This window comes from Salvelinus sp. IW2-2015, linkage group LG16 (assembly GCF_002910315.2).
Source record: "Salvelinus sp. IW2-2015 linkage group LG16, ASM291031v2, whole genome shotgun sequence".
Taxonomy (NCBI): domain Eukaryota; kingdom Metazoa; phylum Chordata; class Actinopteri; order Salmoniformes; family Salmonidae; genus Salvelinus; species Salvelinus sp. IW2-2015.
In genome coordinates, this window is record NC_036856.1 from 23,780,298 (window position 1) to 23,797,407 (window position 17,110).

The window sequence follows — 17,110 nt, forward strand, 5'->3', positions numbered from 1 at the left end:
GGAATCCTCTGTAGTCACTCCCACAATCTACCATTTTGCTGGAGACTCTTACCCAGATCTTGTCAATGAGCTGTCTAATCTGTAATACAGTGTGCTGGCGCTCTCTCTTTCCCTCCTCTCTCTCCTTCCTTCCCTCCCCTTTTGTACATATGGTAATGTCTACAAATGTTGGAATGTGTGTGTGTTACCATGTGTGAGCTTTGTGTAAATATACAATATTGTGTAAATACACAAAAACAATACACCACTGTTTCTATGGTTTTAAATAAACAGGGTTTTCATTTTCTACAATGTTGTGGACCTTTTACTTGAAGATTTGTATTATTTGATAGATCCATAAATATTAACCGATCGGACAATTCGATAATTCCAATCAGCGCGTCAAAAGAGAGGGACAAGACTCCCAGCTACGCTTTTAGTATAATAAGCCATACAGCAATGATATGTCACCCTTTAATTAGGCAAATAGTGTTTTCTACACGTTATTACAATTGCTTTATGTCTAGGTTGAAGATAATTTAATAGTATTAGTATTTTTTTCGACCTAGCTTTATGTGCCTGGTGGTTGTGTTGAATTCGATGTCGTCGGTGCGCGAATGTAGCATCATTAACTTCTATTGTTACGCCATTCGTGTGAAAACCAGACAAAATCATTCCGGCCTTTTCTCAGTGGTCTAGTAGGGGAGCGCCAAGGGGGTGAGAGGCACTATCCACGGCTGAATTCAGTCGAGGATCAAACAACTCACCATGGAGCCACAGGACCGACCACAGCCCGGGACAAAGCCGAGAACCAACCGCGTCAGGCCCGGGAAAGGCGATGTGAAGGTAGGCCTACGGCTGACATCAAGTGGATTTAGTACGGTACTCCATACACGTAGTTTAGTGTACTCGACTAATACACTAACAGTACATATTTTTGGTTGTGGCACCAGACAAGCACACCTGATTCTACTTGTCAACTAATCATCAAGCCATTGACTAGTTGAATCAGGTGTTTTTGTCCAGGGCTACAACAAATCTGTGCAGTTGGGGGTATTCAAGGACCGGAGTTAGGAAACTGCTCGTATCAGGTCTCTCCTTTCCAATCTAGTCTAACCACAGTCAACAGTAACACTATCCACTGAATAAATTCATCACACATACGTTTTTATGAGTTCATGAAACCTTTGAAAGTTTGCCCCATTCTGAAGAATAATTGTCACTAACCTATATGATGTATAATAAAAACAACTTTTATAACAAAGCTGCATAAAAAAAAAAACACTGACAGTACTACAAAAATGGTAATCATTACAGGTTGAATATTTCCTACTTAATTCAACATGTTTGCAATCTATCATGCTTCAGAGCCCTTGGTTACTAGACACATGTTTAGAATTTTTTTCTTCATATTTGTACAATTAATAAATTAACAACAATGTCCTTTCCTAGTGCTGGAATCTGAGCAAAGAGCATTATTATTTCTAGATGAGAAACCCTCCTTGTTCTGCTAAAATAGGAGCAACATATTTCTCTGAAGTGTTTTCAGGATGCCAATCATGCTACCAGTCTGGTATTTGAGGACGGCGACATTGGCTAACCCTCCTCAGTGGATTAGGGGGTGTGCGTGGCTTGCCCCACCAGTCCTCTCCCCCTGGTCTTTCCCTATCAGTGTAGAAAGTGTCAGGTCCTCTCGTATCTCGGCCTCATCCCAGGGTCCCTGTATGTTATCCTTGTCACTCTGCAGTTTGATCAACTGGGCCCAGCAGAGCATGCTGAAGGTATGAAGGGAGGAGGGAGAGGAGTCCAGGCCCCAAGAGGTGGAGAAGGGAGAGGCCAGGCAGACTGAGGCGAACAGGGCAGCATTGAGAGAGGCGAACAGGGGGAGGAGAAGGCCACCAGCATCAAGGCTTATCATGGCGTAACCGTGTCTGTATTGACGGACTCTTAACGTCCTGAGGACAGGAGAYAACCCGAAGGTGAAGATGGAGGCACTCTTCAGGTCAGACCAACGTGTACACTGGTGGCTGTCTGAATTCTCCCGTGGAGCSAGCGCTTGGTAGTCTGTAGCCAAGCAGGGCACAGAGCAGGCCGCTCCACAGCAGGGTGGAGAGCAAAAATATAGGGTTTAGGCTTGAGACATGTGCTAATGTGGTAGAGGAGTCAAACTGAATCACAACCTATTCCCTTTTCTAGTGCACAACTTTTGACTACAACCCTAGATATGTGACTTACACCATGTTGTTCTGGTCACGTTAGTGCACTGTGGAGAATAGGTTGTCATTAGAGCTTCACTGTAAGGTGTGTACAGTACCTGCTCCATGTACAACCAGCAAGTGAGGAACAGAGCCACAAAGGAGATGTGTTGTGCCACCAGTCCTGCCTCCCGCACCACAGCAGCGATATAGGCGGAGACCCTCGTTCCTCCTGAGCTCCTCCATGAAGCGGCGGTCCACGTAGTTATCAGGGAAAGACTGGCGATCCCATAGCACCGTCCCCCAGGACACTGCCTGGGCCTGGGGCCGCCCCCGACCCACTGTCTGCCCCATCAACTGGACAAACACATAACCTTCGGTTGACCACTAGCTAGGTAGCCTAGTGGTTAGAGGGGGGGCGGCAGGTAGCCTAGTGGTTAGAGCGTTGGACTAGTAACTGGAAGGTTGCAAGATCGAATCCCTGAGCTGACAAGGTCAAAATCTGTCGTTCTGCCCCTGAACAAGGCAGTTAACCTAGGCCGTCATTGAAAATAAGAATTTTTTCTTAACTGACTTGCCTAGTTAAATAAAGGTTAAATAAAAACAATTTTTTWAAATAAAAAATAAAATAACCATAGGCAAAAGATTAATCCCATAGATCACAACTAGTATATTCCCTATACTGCCCCACCCAGCACCACATCCTTCTCACACACATCATACCAGAAATGATTGTTTCTGCTGAGACAAACTACAGAGACATGGGTAGTCAAATTGGTACTATAGTTTCAGAGCACAACATTATCGCATAAAAATGTATGACAAGCACTGCCAGGTTTGTCTTGAAAGCTGATTATGGTTGTTAGCTCTAATATTCCTAAGTAATCATTCAACAACAGAACCATCCTGAAAAGATCCCACAGACCGTGTTACATTTCTGTTATTAACTACACATTATTTCAGTAAAAAGGGATTTTCAGATTTGACCTGCGAGGGACTGGTGCCGCGAATCTAGATATTTCTGACTTCAGTGCATTCAAGACAACAGGACTGAGTTTGGGAAACCCTGGTCTACAGCTCCGGCTTTCTAGCCTGAAGATATCACACAAACAAAAGTTAAAACTCCCTAAAAATCATTAACTGGTTTCATAACTTTTGATGTCTGTGTACAGGTGTCTGTGGTGAACATGTGTGGTCCCTCCACCATCCTGGGGATGATCTCCCAGCAGACTGCCCTGTCTATCAACAGGTAATAACACACAATACACCCCCCCCCCCCACACACGTCCTAGAGACGCCTGCATCTGTCCGTAGTCAATACCCAGTCCAGAGGAGTAAACCCTGGCCCTACGCTCCCCACCTGATGGGCCTGGCTCCTGTACCAATAACACTCAGACCTCTCCTCTGCAGCACCCAGACAAGCAGAGGGACAGAACCAACCACACCCACCACGGTAAGCATAGGGTGAGGAGATTAGGGCTACAGTTAAACTAATTGTTTGGATTACAGAGTTTGGGACTACAGACAGGCTTTAATGTTGAAAGTCCTATGAGCAGGGGTTAAATTAGGAATTGGAGAGCCTTTTCTGGGGGAGGCGGGGGGGGGGGGGCTTCATGTCCACATTCCAGTTCAATCAACCTAAAATACATCTATAATCCTAGCCCTCATGTTCAATCCAAACCCTAAATACATCTCTAATCCTAGTCTTTATGTTCAATCCAAACCCTAAATACATCTCTAATCCTAGCCTTTATGTCAATCCAAACTCTAAATACAATCTCTAATCCTAGCCTCATGTTCAATCCAAACTCTAAATACATCTCTAATCCTAGCCACATGTTCAATCCAAACCCTAAATACATCTCTAATCCTAGCCCATGTCAATCCAAACCCTAAATACATCTCTAATCCTAGCCTCATGTTTCAATCCAAACCCTAAATAACATCTCTATCCTAGCCTCATGTTCAATCCAAACCTAAATACATCTCTAATCCTAGCCACATGTTCAATCCAAACCTAAATACATCTCTAATCCTAGCCACATGTTCAATCCAAACTCTAAATACATCTCTAATCCTAGCCACATGTTCAATCCAAAAACCTAAATACATCTCTAATCCTAGCCTCATGTTCAATCCAAACTCTAATACATCTCTAATCCTAGCCACATGTTCAATCCAAACCCTAAATACATCTCAATCCTAGCCTCATGTTCAATCCAAAACCCTAAATACATCTCTAATCCTAGCCTCATGTTCAATCCAAACCCTAAATACATCTCTAATCCTAGCCTCATGTTCAATCCAAACTCTAACCTTGGTTTGTCATACTTTTCTCTTTGGACCCATAAACTGCAGGAGCTTGGCCCCAGCTCAATGTAACTATGTCTTATGAGTGACGATGTGTGTTGACTATCTCTGACCCTAGCTGCAGGCAGGGACCCCTCAATGCTCAGCCAGAGAGAGGCAGGACCGGAGCAGGGTGTGGCCGTGTAGACAGAGACTGAGGGAGCGGTAGGGACACACACTATACTGACACACAGAGTTAAGGAAGATGCAGTTTTAGCATGTCTTTTCCCCGCTCTCCCTCTTGCACTCTGCTCACATCCCCAATTTCAGGTTGCGTCCTCTGTGTATAGCGGAGGTCTCCAGTCCGACGGTGGAACAGTGTCGAGGGATACAACCGCTCTGTCAGCCCCTCAGAACAAAAAAAATACACCAGTCAGCTCATGAAGGTTAGTATTGGCCCAAAACCAAAGAATATCAGGGTCAGAAAAGTAGGATTGTTTAATTTACATACCAAAAAGCCTTTTCTATTTGTAAAAGCAGGAATTGGTTAAAATCTGAACAGGTCATGTGTTGTTTTGCAGTGTGCTGTTCACTGTTCTACCATAAGATGGTGATGGGGAACTTCTCAGCACAGCAGGAATCTGTAGAGAATAAATAAACCTCCACTGATCCTAGATCTGTGCAACCTTTACCTGGAGCAATGTCACGAACGAATACAGACTCCAAACCAGTCGAGTGAAAGACTAAATGTTTTATTTGGAAATTCACAGTTTCTAATGGCACTACATCTTTGTAGTTACTCTCGATCCTGTTCCACAATACTGTGCAGCTCTTTCCCAGAATACTCAGAGAAAGAGAGAAGCGTGGAAACAAAGCAGTTGACAGACAGCGTTTAGTGTAGAAAAACAAAAGGCATGAAGGTAGTAATAATAACAAAGTGCACACTGAGACCTGGAGGTCACCGACGACCAATCTCTAGTCAGTGTGTTAAATTAGGGCTTCGCTGAGTCTCCCACAAACACGCATCAAGAGAACCAAGAAACACTCTTGCATGCATACACACGTACCCATAATATCATACACACTTACCCATAATATCATACACATTCAAAAAGGGTAGAAAAACAAAGTCGGTCATGATTCACTGGGTGTGGAACACTTGTAATCAGATAAAACAGTGCATTCCAAACCCTTTCCCAACATTCCCTTTTAAATTCACAAGTTCCTTCAGACTCCTGAAAACCACTACCTTATTTGAGGTGGGGTGAATGCACAGTAATGAACACATTAATGAATGACAAGCTAGTAAGAACAGCAGAGGTGGCCAGTTAAAGGTGCTGTTCTTGGTAATGGGAACAGAAGTGGTTCAATTAAAACAGATGCACTAAAAGAGAGCTCTTCACACTTTCTGAACCCTGAACTGTGTAGGGGTCAGAGGTCAGTGTGTGGAGTAGGGGACCTGGGTGGCTGGTCTGTAGAGGTAATGGAAGTATACTGTAGAGGGAGTGTGGTGTGTGTAGTTTGTGGAATACAGTGGGCCCAGTCTCTCTTTCTCAGTCAGTCAACAACCAACCCAACATAGCTCAGAGGCCATCTAACCACTGGCATACTAACCACTGGCACAGATATACAGATATATAGTACACTGATCTTTCACATCCGCAACTTATTAAAATGGACTTTTGCCGTTCCAATCACATCCTTGCACAGACATCTAGAGACAGACAAACAAATTGACTTCAAACATTTCTTGTTTTAACGTCATCTTCCCATAACATTAACTGGTGAGGTGAAGCTGGTTTGTATACGACCCCAGCAGATATTGGGACTGTTACAGCCCTCTGTTCCCTGGTAGAGTTCTAATTAACAGGATGGTGAGTGTGCAGGTGTGACAGTGGAGGCAACTCTACAAACACCAGATGATCAAGCCACCTTTACATCCACCTTTACAGAGACAAAAGGTGGATGATACCTTGTTGTCCGTTTAGCTTTGAAAACACAAAACAAATATTGGTCGCAAGAGGTGAACTAGTGTCGGGCAGCCAGTGACAATCATACAGTATGCGACAGTAAAATGCTATGTACAATACATCTACCTTTGTGTTTTAATTGCAATCATTATTATTCTATGTAACATGTACCATGTGTTTCCCCTGGGCTACAGTATGATAGGGTTGTTTTGAGGCCAGAACATAAATAACTAGATAAATAAAAGTGGCCTCACAGCATCCCCTACAGGACCTCAGGGGATCTGCTCTCGACTGACATTACCCTGTGTCACGGATGGAAAGGTCCGTGTTGCATTGCACTGTTGATATGAATGGTTAACATTAGGAATTGGGGGAGGAAAAGCAGATCCTAGAGGCAACTTCTACCAACAGCGGGTGTTTGTGTGCTCGAACACACCGACATCTTCAGACTAAACTGTTCCTAACAACTATAATAACACACAACATTCAGCTCTCAGCATGGCTCATATACAGCTCAATATAAAACAACCTAACTAACTCTGACTGGGTTCTGTTGACCTGTCACAATGTGCAAAAACAACCAGCCTATACAGTACAAGATCCCTTTCCTCTTGGCTGGCTCTCTGTATACACACACACACACTACCATTGGAGGTCTGACTGGAGAATAGCTAGGTTAACTAGTTCAAGAGGTATAGAGCCTGTTCCTTTGTATCAGAGCTGGATAAACATGGGCTAGAGACAGGAACGCTTGCATGCACACACACCAACGCTCACACACACATTGGGTATGTATCTTCATTCAGCTCTGCTGGTTGCGTGGTGTTAGGTTAGACTGCCTGAGAAAGGGAGACAGAGGGCCTGTTGTGTGTGAAGGGTTAACACCCTGGTCCCATACGAACAACTGCAGTGGTGTTAGCTACCGCTGAACAATGCACAGAGAATGAACAGAATGTGGAAATGGAGGAAAGAAGGAGAGCTTAAAGAAGAAGCTAATCCTGCTGCACAGTTCTCTCACTGCTACACATTTCATCCTTACAGCTTCATACTGTACTTTCACAGGCTTCAGGTAAGAGCTCTACTCAGCCCCTCTCCTCTGGGCACAGGGCTGGAGTACAAGCCCCTGATGCCCAGGTCTGATGTGCTTGTCCAGTAGAAACAGCTGAATGAATGTCTGTTTTCTAGTAACACTCCCCACCATTAGTCTCGCTCCGAACATAAAAAGAACAATCCTTTCAGTGTTTTTTATATCAGTGAAAGCTTTAGAGTGGACAGAAAGGCACATGACTGTGGAGAGGTCTCTGAATGGCTGTTGCTGGGTGACTAATATCATGGTGTCTGAGTTCCACTGTGGCCCGGGTGCTCATGGGAGATGTGGCCATTTTGGGGCAAGACCACACCCTTTCACATATCCCTAACCAAGTCTGCTACCAGGGTGTGTGTGATCAGATGTGTCCTGTGACTGCTGTGGCTCTTATGGTCCCCACACTGATCTCCTTGTTTCCCTTGATCAGCTGCTGCAGGCTGTGCAGAGAGTTCACAGCAGCGCCTCCTGTCTGTCTGGAGGAGAACTGCAGATCTGCCTGACGAGACCGCCGACGCTTCACTGACCTCTTAGAGGAAGGGAGGGGGAGAGTGGTAAGGTAGGACGGGAGGGGAAGGGCAGCGTGGCCATTACACAGGCCTGGGGGGGAGGAGAGGGGATGGCCTCGGCTGATGTAGGACTCTTCAGAGTGGTTGGAGGAGCTACAGCTGCTACTCTCTGATGGGAAGGGGAGCTCCTTACAGGACATGTCTTCTAGAGGGGGAGGAGGAGGGCGATTCAGGGAGTGGGGGAGACCATTGCATTTGAGTCCCCCGTTAGCCATCGGAGAAGAGGGGGCTGATAATGCTGCCTTCAGTTTACATCGGTTCTTCTGGAGAGAGAGAGAGAAGGATTGAGAGATTGATAGAGTACAGGGCTAACTTTAGAGATGTATAAATATGTTAAGTCATGTTAACCACATCTATACCAGACACATTGCACAGTTACAACCAAACTGGACAGATACCAAGCTTTCAAAGATAGAGAACAGGAGACATTTTGATTCAGTATGAGGTTACAGACAGGACTGSGAAGGGCAGGGACTGTGGGTAGAATGGCATTATAATAATGTTTTGTCGTCACACACACTGGATAGGTCCAGTGAAATGTGTTGTTTTACAGGGTCAGCCATAATAGTATGGCGTGACTGAAGAAAATGAGGGTTAAGTGCCAAACCTTAGCATCTCTACARGAGTGGAGCAAAGCCATGTTATGGGTCGCAGCTTATTGCCATCTATTGGTGGGTTACAACTTTGAAACCACTGCCCAAGCCTGCCCTGTGCCTGCTCATACATCGTCCCCCTAACAGTGGGCTTCTAGCCTGTGTCAACAGAGAAGTTTAACCTAACAAGTTCGTAAATCGCCCATAATCAGAGATCTAGGATCAGCTTAACTCTCCCCAGACCGTACAGTATTCTTAACCATTAGGAGAATGCTAAACTGACCTTAGATCAGAGTCTGGGGCAAGTTCACCCCACTCCACTGAAACCATAAGCAAACAAAGATGGCCGCTGGGGCCACCATACAACAGCAGTAGCAGGCGGAGAGGAGGGGACACTGTACCTTTTTCTCTGGTGAGAACCTTAAAGGTTCAACAATGTAAAGGTCGTCGGGGCCTACTGAACAGGGAGAGAACAGGGCCATGTTAATGATGAGATGGCAGGCACACAGGAACACACGTTACAAGCATGACGCCACCTTGCAAGTAGTACTACTGATTTACTATTAAAGTAGTATTACACACCCTGACATACTATAGCCCAGAATAAAGGTTATAGCTCCACTGAAGAGGTTATAGCTAGTAGGTACACTGGGTGACGTAGGGTTCTCTAGTTGTTGTTACTACTTGCAGTGGTGTAACAAGAGCCAGCCAAAAGCATTGTGTTCTATTTATATTCTCCTTCAGTTCAACCTCTATAAGGACACGCACTCTGGCCCAAGGACACGCACTCTGGCCCAAGGACACGCACTCTGGCCCAAGGACATGCGATAAATAGAGTGGGAAAGAGAGGAAAGAGGAGTATTATGTTACATGGCTGTCTGAATGAAGGTCTTTATCCCTTCATGGTGGGGTGTGCCCAGGCAGTCCCACTGGGGTGTCTGTGGCTCCAGTACCCTTACAGCAGACATACTGTTCAGCAGCTCAGCAGCATGGACACAGCCAGTAGCATGGACACAGCCAGTAGCATGGACACAGATGGGAGAGCATCTAGTCATGCGGTCTATAATGAAGCTGGCCTCTATATAGGGAGGACATGTCAGGCTTTCTGAGTCTTTTAGTCCTGCTTCAGCTCCTATGGGTGTGATAGGGCAGCAACAGGATGGACAGAACAGCGATGTAGAAGACGGGAAGGGTGTGTAAGTGAGAGGCCACGTGAGCAGGCCTCTTGTCCTTGTTAGAAAGCTGTAGAGTGACTTGGTGTGTGTACACTCACCTTCGGAAGTAGGAAAAGTGAAGGACTTGGAGCGTAGGAGAGGGCACGATACCCTCCGCTTCAGACTCAAATCATCATAGGAGGAGAAACACCTGACACATACAGGATATGACACGTGCAGTAACGTTAGTACGGGTTAAACTAAACAACGCCTGTATGGAAGAGATCCAATGTTCCCTATGAAACATTAACTGAACTAAGAGGAACATATCAGACCTACAAAAGCAACAACAATACTCTTATAAATAATGTGGGGAGATCAGACAAAGGTGTGTGTGTATTTACCTCTTGGGGCTGGGGTAGTGGTTGACTGCGGTGTGTGTATTTACCTCTTGGGGCTGGGGTAGTGGTTGACTACGGTGTGTGTGTTTACCTCTTGGGGGCTGGGTAGTGGTGGACTGTGTTGTGACCAGTGTGTGTGTGTTACCTCTTGGGGCTGGTGTAGTGTTGACTACGCGTGTGTGTTTACCTCTTGGGTGGGTAGTGGTTGAACTGCGTGTGTGTGACTGTGTGTGTGTGTTTACCTCTTGGGGCTGGGGTAGTGGTGTTGACTGCGGTTGTTGTGACAGTGTTGTGTGTTTACCTCTTGGGGCTGGGTAGTGGTTGACTGCGGTGTGTGTGACAGTGTGTGTGTTTACCCTTGGGGCTGGGGTAGTGGTTGACGCGGTGTGTGGACAGTGTGTGTGTTTACCTCTTGGGGGGCTGGGGTAGTGGTGTGACTGCGTGTGTGTTGAACAGTGTGTGTGTTTACCCTCTTGGGGCTGGGGTAGTGGTTGGACTGCCGGTGTGTGTGACGCTGTGTGTGTTACCTCTTGGGGCTGGGGTAGTGTTGACTGCGGTGTGTGACTAGTGTGTGTGTTTACCTCTGTGGGGCTGGGTAGTGGGTTGACTGCGGTGTGTGTGACAGTGTGTGTTTTACCTCTTGGGGCTGGGGTAGTGGTTGACTGCGTGTGTGTGACAGTGTGTGGTTTACCTCTTGGGGGCTGGGGTAGTGGTTGACTGCGGTGTCGTGTGACAGTGTGTGTGTTTACCTCTTGGGCTGGGGTAGTGGTTGACTGCGGTGTGTGTGACAGTGTGTGGTGTTTACCTCTTGGGGCTGGGTAGTGGTGCCTGCAGTGTGTGTGACAGTGGTGGTGTGTTACCTCTTGGGGCTGGGGTAGTGGGTTGCTGCGGTGGTGTGGACAGTGTGTGTGTTTAACCTCTTGGGCTGACTGGTATGTGGTTGACTGCGGTGTGTGTGACAGTGTGTGTGTTTACCTCTTGGGGCTGGGGTAGTGGTTTGCCTGCAGTCGTGTTGCAGTGTTGTGTTTTACCTCTTGGGGCTGGGTAGTGGTGACTGCGGTGTGTGTGCAGTGTGTGTTTACCTCTTGGGGCTGGGGGTAGTGGTTGACTGCGGTGTGTGTAACAGATGTGTGTGTTTACCTCTTTGGGCTGGGGTAGTGTTGACTGCGGTGTGTGTGACAGTGTGTGTGTTTACCTCTTGGGGCTGGGTAGTGGTTGACTGCGGTGTGTGTGACAGTGTGTGTGTTTACCTCTGGGCTGGGTAGTGGTTGACTGCGTGTGTGGTGTTTACCTCTTGGGGCTGGGTGAGTGGTTGACTGGCGGTGTGTGTGACAGTGATGTGTGTTTACCTCTTGGGCTGGGGTAGTGGTTGACTGCGGTGTGTGTGACAGTGTGTGTGTTACCTCTTGGGGCTGGGGGGTAGGGTGCGTTGACTGACGGTGTGTGGTTTACCTCTTGGGGCTGGAGGGTATGGTTGCTACTGGCGGTGTGTGTATTTACCTCTTGGGGCTGGGGTAGTGGTTGACTGCGTGTGATGTGTGTTTACCTCTTGGGGCTGGGTAGTGGTTGACGTACGTGTGGCAGTGTGTGTGTTTACCTCTTGGGGCGGGGTAGTGGTTTGACTGCGGTGTGTGACAGTGTGTGTGTGTTTACCTCTTCGGGGCTGGGTAGTGGTTGACTACGGCTTGTGTGTGTTTACCTCTTGGGGGGGGTAGTGACTGCGGTGTGGACGGGTGTGTGTGTGTTACCTCTTGGGCTGGGGTAGTGGTTGACTGCGGTGTGTGACAGTGTGTGTGTTTACCTCTTGGGCTGGGGTAGTGGTTGACTAGCGGTGTGTGGCAGTGTGTGTGTTTACCTCTTGGGCTGGGGTAGTGGGTTTGACTGGACTGTGTGTGACAATGTGTGTGTTTACCTCTTGGGGCTGGGGTAGTGGTTGACTGCGGTGTGTGGACAGTGTGTGTGTGTTTACCTCTTGGGGCTGGGGTAGTGGTTGACTGCGGTGTGTGTGACGTGTGTGTGTTTACCTCTTGGGGCTGGGGTAGTGGTTGACTGCGTGTGTGGTATTTACCTCTTGGGGCTGGGGTAGTGGTTGACTACGTGTGTGTGGTGTTTACCTCTTGGGGCTGCGGTAGTGGTTTGACTGGCGGTGTGTGTGTTACACGTTGTTACCCTTGGGCTGGGGTACGTGTGACTGCGGTGTGTGGTGACAGTGTGTGTTTACCTCTTGGGGCTGGGTAGTGGTTGGCTGCGGTGTGTGTGACAGGTGTGTGTGTTTTACCTCTTGGCTGGGGATGGTTGACCTGTGCACGGTGTGTGTGACAGTGTGTGTGTTTACCTCTTGGGGCTGGTAGTGGTTGCTGCGGTGTGTGTGACAGTGTTGTGTTTACCTCTTGGGGCTGGGGTAGTGGTTGACTGCGTGTGTGTTGACAGTGTGTGTGTTTACCTCTTGGGCTGGTGGTAGTGGTTGACTGCGGGTGTGTGTATTTATTCCTCTTGGGGCTGGGGTAGTGGTTGACTTGCGGTGTGTGTGTCTACCTCTTGGGGCTGGGTTAGGTGAGTTGACTACGGTCGTGGTGTTACCTCTTGGGGCTGGGGTAGTGGTTGACTGCGGGTTGGTGACAGTGTGTTGTTTACCTCTTGGGGCTGGTTAGTCGTTGGACGTACGGCGTGTGTGTTTACCTCTTGGGGTGGGTGATGGTTGACTGCGGTGTGTGTGACATGGTAGGGTTGTGTGTTTTACCTCTTGGGCTGCGGTAGTGGTTTGACTGCGGTGTGTGTGACAGTGTGTGTTTTACCTCTTGGGGCTGGGTAGTGGTTGACTGCGTGTGTGTGTATTTACCTCTTGGGGCTGGGTATGGTTGACTGACGGTGTGTGTGTTTTTACCTCTTGGGGGGGGGTAGTGGTTGACTGCATTGTGTGACTGTGTTGTTTACCTCTTTGGGGCTGGGGTAGTGGTTGACTGCGGTGTGTGTGACCGAGTGGTGTGTACCTCTTGGGGCTGGGGTGGTTGACTTGCGTGTGTTGCTGTGACAGTGGTGTTTTCCTCTGGGGCTGGGGTGTGATGCGCAGTGTGTGTGACATGTGTGTGTTTTACCTCTGTGGGGGCTCTGGGGGTTAGGGTGAGTTGACTCGGTGTGTGTGACAGCTGGTTTGTATGTGTTTACCTCTTGGGGGCTGGGGTAGTGGTTGACTGCGGTGTGTGTACAGTGTGTGTGTTTTACCTGCTTGGGGCTGGGTAGTGGTTGACTGCGCGTGGTGTGACAGTGTGTGTGTTTACCTCTTGGGCTGGGTAGTGGTTGACTGCGTGTGTGTGACAGTGGTGTGATTTACCTCTTGGGGCTGGGGTAGTGGTTGACTGCGGTGTGTGTGACGAGTGTGTGTGTTTACCTCTTGGGGGCGGGTAGTGGTTGACTGCGGTGTGTGTGACAGTGTGTGTGTTTACCTCTTGGGGCTGGGTAGTGGTTGACTGGTGTGTGTGACAGTGTGTGTGGTTGACCCTCTTGGGGCTGGCGGTAGTGGTTGACTCGCGTGTGTTACAGTGTGTGTGTTTACCTCTGTGGGCTGGGGGTAGTGGTTGACCTGCGGTGCTGTGTGTGACAGTGTGCTGGTGTTTTACCTGCTTGGGGGGCTTGGGGTAGTGGTTGACTGCGGTGTTGTGTGACAGTGTGTGTGTTTACCTCTTGGGGCTGTGGGTAGTGGTTGACTTGCGGCTGTGTGTGTGACAGTGTGTGTGTTTACCTCTTGGGGCTGGGTAGTGGTTATGCGCTTGCTAGGTGTGTGACCAGTGTGTGTGTTTACCTCTTGGGGCCTGGGTAGTGGTTTGCCTGCAGTGTGATCATGTGAACAGTGCTGTGGTGTTTACCTCTTGGGGCTGGGGTAGTGGTTGACTGCGGTGTGTGTGACAGTGTGATGTGTTTACCTCTGGGGCGGTAGTGGTGACTGCGTGTGTGTGTGGACAGTGTGTGTGTTTACCTCTTGGGGTGGTAGTGGTTTGACTGCGGTGTGTGTGACAGTGTGTGTGTTTACCTCTTGGGGGCTGGGGTAGTGGTTGACTGCGGTGTGGTGTGACATGTGTGTGTTTACCTCTCTTGGGCTGGGGTGTGTTGACTGCGGTGTGTGACATGTGTGTGTTTACCTCTTGGGGCTGGGGTAGTGGTGACGGCGGTGTGTGTGACAGTGTTGTGGTGTTTACCTCTTGGGGCTGGGGTAGTGGTTGACTGCGGTGTGTGTGACAGTGTGTGTGTTTACCTCTTGGGCTGGGGAGTGGTTGCTGCGTGGGTGTTGACAGTGGTGTGTTGATTTTACCTCTTGGCTGGGTAGTGGTGACCTGCGAGTGTGTGTGACAGTGTGTGTGTTAACCTCTTGGGGCTGGGGTAGTGGTTGACTGCGGTGTGTGTGACAGATGTGTGTGTTTACCTCTTGGGGCTGGGGTAGTGGTTGACCTGCAGTTGTTGTGAACGGTGGTGTGTGTTTACCTCTTGGGGCTGGGAGTGGTTGCTGCAGTGTGTGTGACAGTGTGTGTGTTTACCTCTTGGGGCTGGGGTAGTGTGATGCTGCAGTGTGTGTGTTTTACCTCTTGGGGCTGGGGTAGTGGGTTGACTGCCGGTGTGTGTGACAGTGTGTGGTGTTTACCCTTTGGGGCTGGGTAGTGGTTGACTGCGGGTGTGTGTGACAGTGTGTGGTGTTACCTCGTGGGGCGTGGGTAGTGGTTGACTGCGGTGTGTGGGACGACCTGTGTGTGTGTTTACCTCTTGGCGGCTGGGGTAGTGGTTGCCTGCGGTGTGTGTGGACAGTGTGTTGTGTTACCTCTTGGGCTGGGTAGTGGTTGACTGCGGTGTGTGTGTGACAAGTGTGTGTGTTACCTCTTGGGCTGGGGTAGTGGTGGCTGCAGTGTGTGTGACAGTGTGTGTTGTTTACCTTCTTGGGGCTGGGGTAGTGGTTGACTGCGGCTGTGTGTGACAGTCTGTGTGTTTACCTCTTGGGGCTGGGGGTAGTGGTTGCCTGCAGTGGTGTGTGACAGTGTGTGTGTTTACCTCTTGGGGCGGGGTAGTGGTGCTGCATGTGTGTGACAGTGTGTGGTTTACCTCTTGGGCTGGGGTAGTGGTTGACTGCAGTGTGTGTGACCAGTGTGTGTGTTTACCTCTTGGGGCTGGGGTAGTGGTTGCTGCAGTGTGTTACAGTGCTGTGTGTTTACCTCTTGTGGGCTGGGGTAGTGGTTGACTGCGGTGTGTGTGACAGTGTGTGTGTTTACCTCTTGGGGCGGGGTAGTGGTTGCCTGCAGTGTGTGTGACAGTGGTGTGTGTTTACCTTTGGGGCTGGGGTAGTGGTTGCCTGCAAGTTGTGTGACGGTTGTGTGTGTTTACTCTTGGGCTGCGGGTAGTGGTTGCTTTGCAGTGTGTTGACAGTGTAGTGTGGTTTACCTCTTGGGGCTGGGGTAGTGGTTGCCTGCAGTGTGTGTGTTTACCTCTTGGGGCTGGGGTAGTGGTTGACTGCGGTGTGTGTGACAGTGTGTGTGTTTACCTCTTGGGGCTGGGGTAGTGGTTGACTGCGGTGTGTGTGACGGTGTGTGTGTTGGCGCTCCAGCAGCACTGCAGGCAGAGCACCAGGCCCAGACAGAGACACAGGACTAGAGAGACCACCAGGTAACTCTGTCGGTCAGACACCTAGAAAACACAGAAACAACATTTAGACATCAGAAGAAACACAAACTCCTTACATCCGATCATGACATTTTGCGAGTTCTGATTAAAATAGGCCAACATTGAATCTGATATTCAATACGTGTAGTTAGTAAGAGCAGAAGGCATCATGGTCTTCAGCTGTGTGTACCTCTCTCTGTAGCTGTGAGACAGTCATGGTGAGGTTGATCATCAGCTTGGTGACGTTCTCCAGCTGGCCCTGTAACATCTGGATTGACTCTGTCTGCCGCTGGTCCTGAGGGATCACACAACCAAAATACAACGTTAATACAACCAAGTTGAACCAACCCATCCCAGAACCATCAGACACAACCTACACCAAACAATGACTCAACCATCACTGAACTACACAATAACAATCATATAACACAATTGCAACAACCATCCCAGAATAAGCATCCGGCCAACCCAAACCCAATCAAGAAGCAACTGTCTAACAGACCTGTTCTTCAGCGATGCGGGAGGTGTTCTCCAGTTTGATGATGGTCTTGTTGAACGCTCTCTGCATCTCCTCCATCTGCTTACGATACCTAGAACACACAAGCCAATCAGAGCCTGAACAGGACGAGTGATAGAGGAAACTACTAGGTTAAAGACAGACAGACAGAGACAGACAGCTTACCTCTGGCTGAGTTCCTCCAGGTATCTGCTGCTGAGGGACATGTTCATCTCCAGGGCTTTGATCCTGTTGTTCAACCTCATGAACACACTCTCCTTCTGACTGGAGCCATGCACGTTCACTCCTCCGTTCACCCCTCCATTCCCATTCCCTCCAATGTACTCCCCCGCGCTCTGCAGCTCAGCGTAGAAGTCTGTAGCCGTCCGGTGTAAATGTCCGTTAGCGGTCACCGGGACGCTAAGCAGTAGGTCTTCCACGGATTCTTCCCCACGCAGGTGTTCTGCTGGCTGGGCAGAGGCGTCTCCCTGCTCCCCCTGACCCTGGATGTCTCCACTCTCTGCCCCAGCCCTGGGTGTATGTGGCTCTGTGTTTGTGTCAGGCTGAGGGGGGACAGGGAGGTCGGTGGGAGGGGGGAGGTCTGCAGGTCTAGAGGCTGTGGGAAGGGGCTGGACTGGTTGCTCCTTCAGGGGGGGTGGAGGGATGTCCAGGGAGGCTGTCTCAGAGGTTGGTAGGTGTAGGGGAGCGGTGGAGCTGGGAGTAGGGGTGGGGGTGCTGGC

At 49.0% G+C, this 17,110-nt stretch overlaps 1 protein-coding gene, 1 long non-coding RNA gene and 1 pseudogene across 2 annotated transcripts in view; 1 reads left to right on the plus strand and 2 right to left on the minus strand.

Moving 5' to 3' along the window:
• Positions 1 to 1,585: 1,585 nt before the first annotated feature.
• Positions 1,586 to 3,381, minus strand: LOC111975968 (phosphatidylinositol N-acetylglucosaminyltransferase subunit C-like; annotated as a pseudogene).
• A 1,818-nt stretch (positions 3,382 to 5,199) lies between these two features.
• The window catches only part of LOC111975969 (SUN domain-containing ossification factor), an 81,026-nt gene continuing 69,115 nt past the window's right edge, over positions 5,200 to 17,110 (minus strand). Inside the window, exons 17-23 of the mRNA XM_070447416.1 lie at positions 16,557 to 17,110; positions 16,377 to 16,464; positions 16,065 to 16,169; positions 15,756 to 15,898; positions 9,953 to 10,044; positions 9,081 to 9,136; positions 5,200 to 8,349 (exon numbers count right to left, since the gene is read on the minus strand). The exon at positions 16,557 to 17,110 is cut by the window's right edge and continues 754 nt beyond it. Of these exons, the coding sequence (XP_070303517.1) occupies positions 7,879 to 8,349; positions 9,081 to 9,136; positions 9,953 to 10,044; positions 15,756 to 15,898; positions 16,065 to 16,169; positions 16,377 to 16,464; positions 16,557 to 17,110 (1,509 nt within the window). The 3' untranslated portion in view covers positions 5,200 to 7,878. The remainder of the gene's footprint in view (positions 8,350 to 9,080; positions 9,137 to 9,952; positions 10,045 to 15,755; positions 15,899 to 16,064; positions 16,170 to 16,376; positions 16,465 to 16,556) is intronic.
• Positions 14,992 to 15,711, plus strand: LOC139028940 (uncharacterized). The gene is made up of 4 exons (XR_011481172.1): positions 14,992 to 15,027; positions 15,363 to 15,406; positions 15,517 to 15,530; positions 15,687 to 15,711. It is a non-coding gene; the product is annotated as an uncharacterized lncRNA (long non-coding RNA).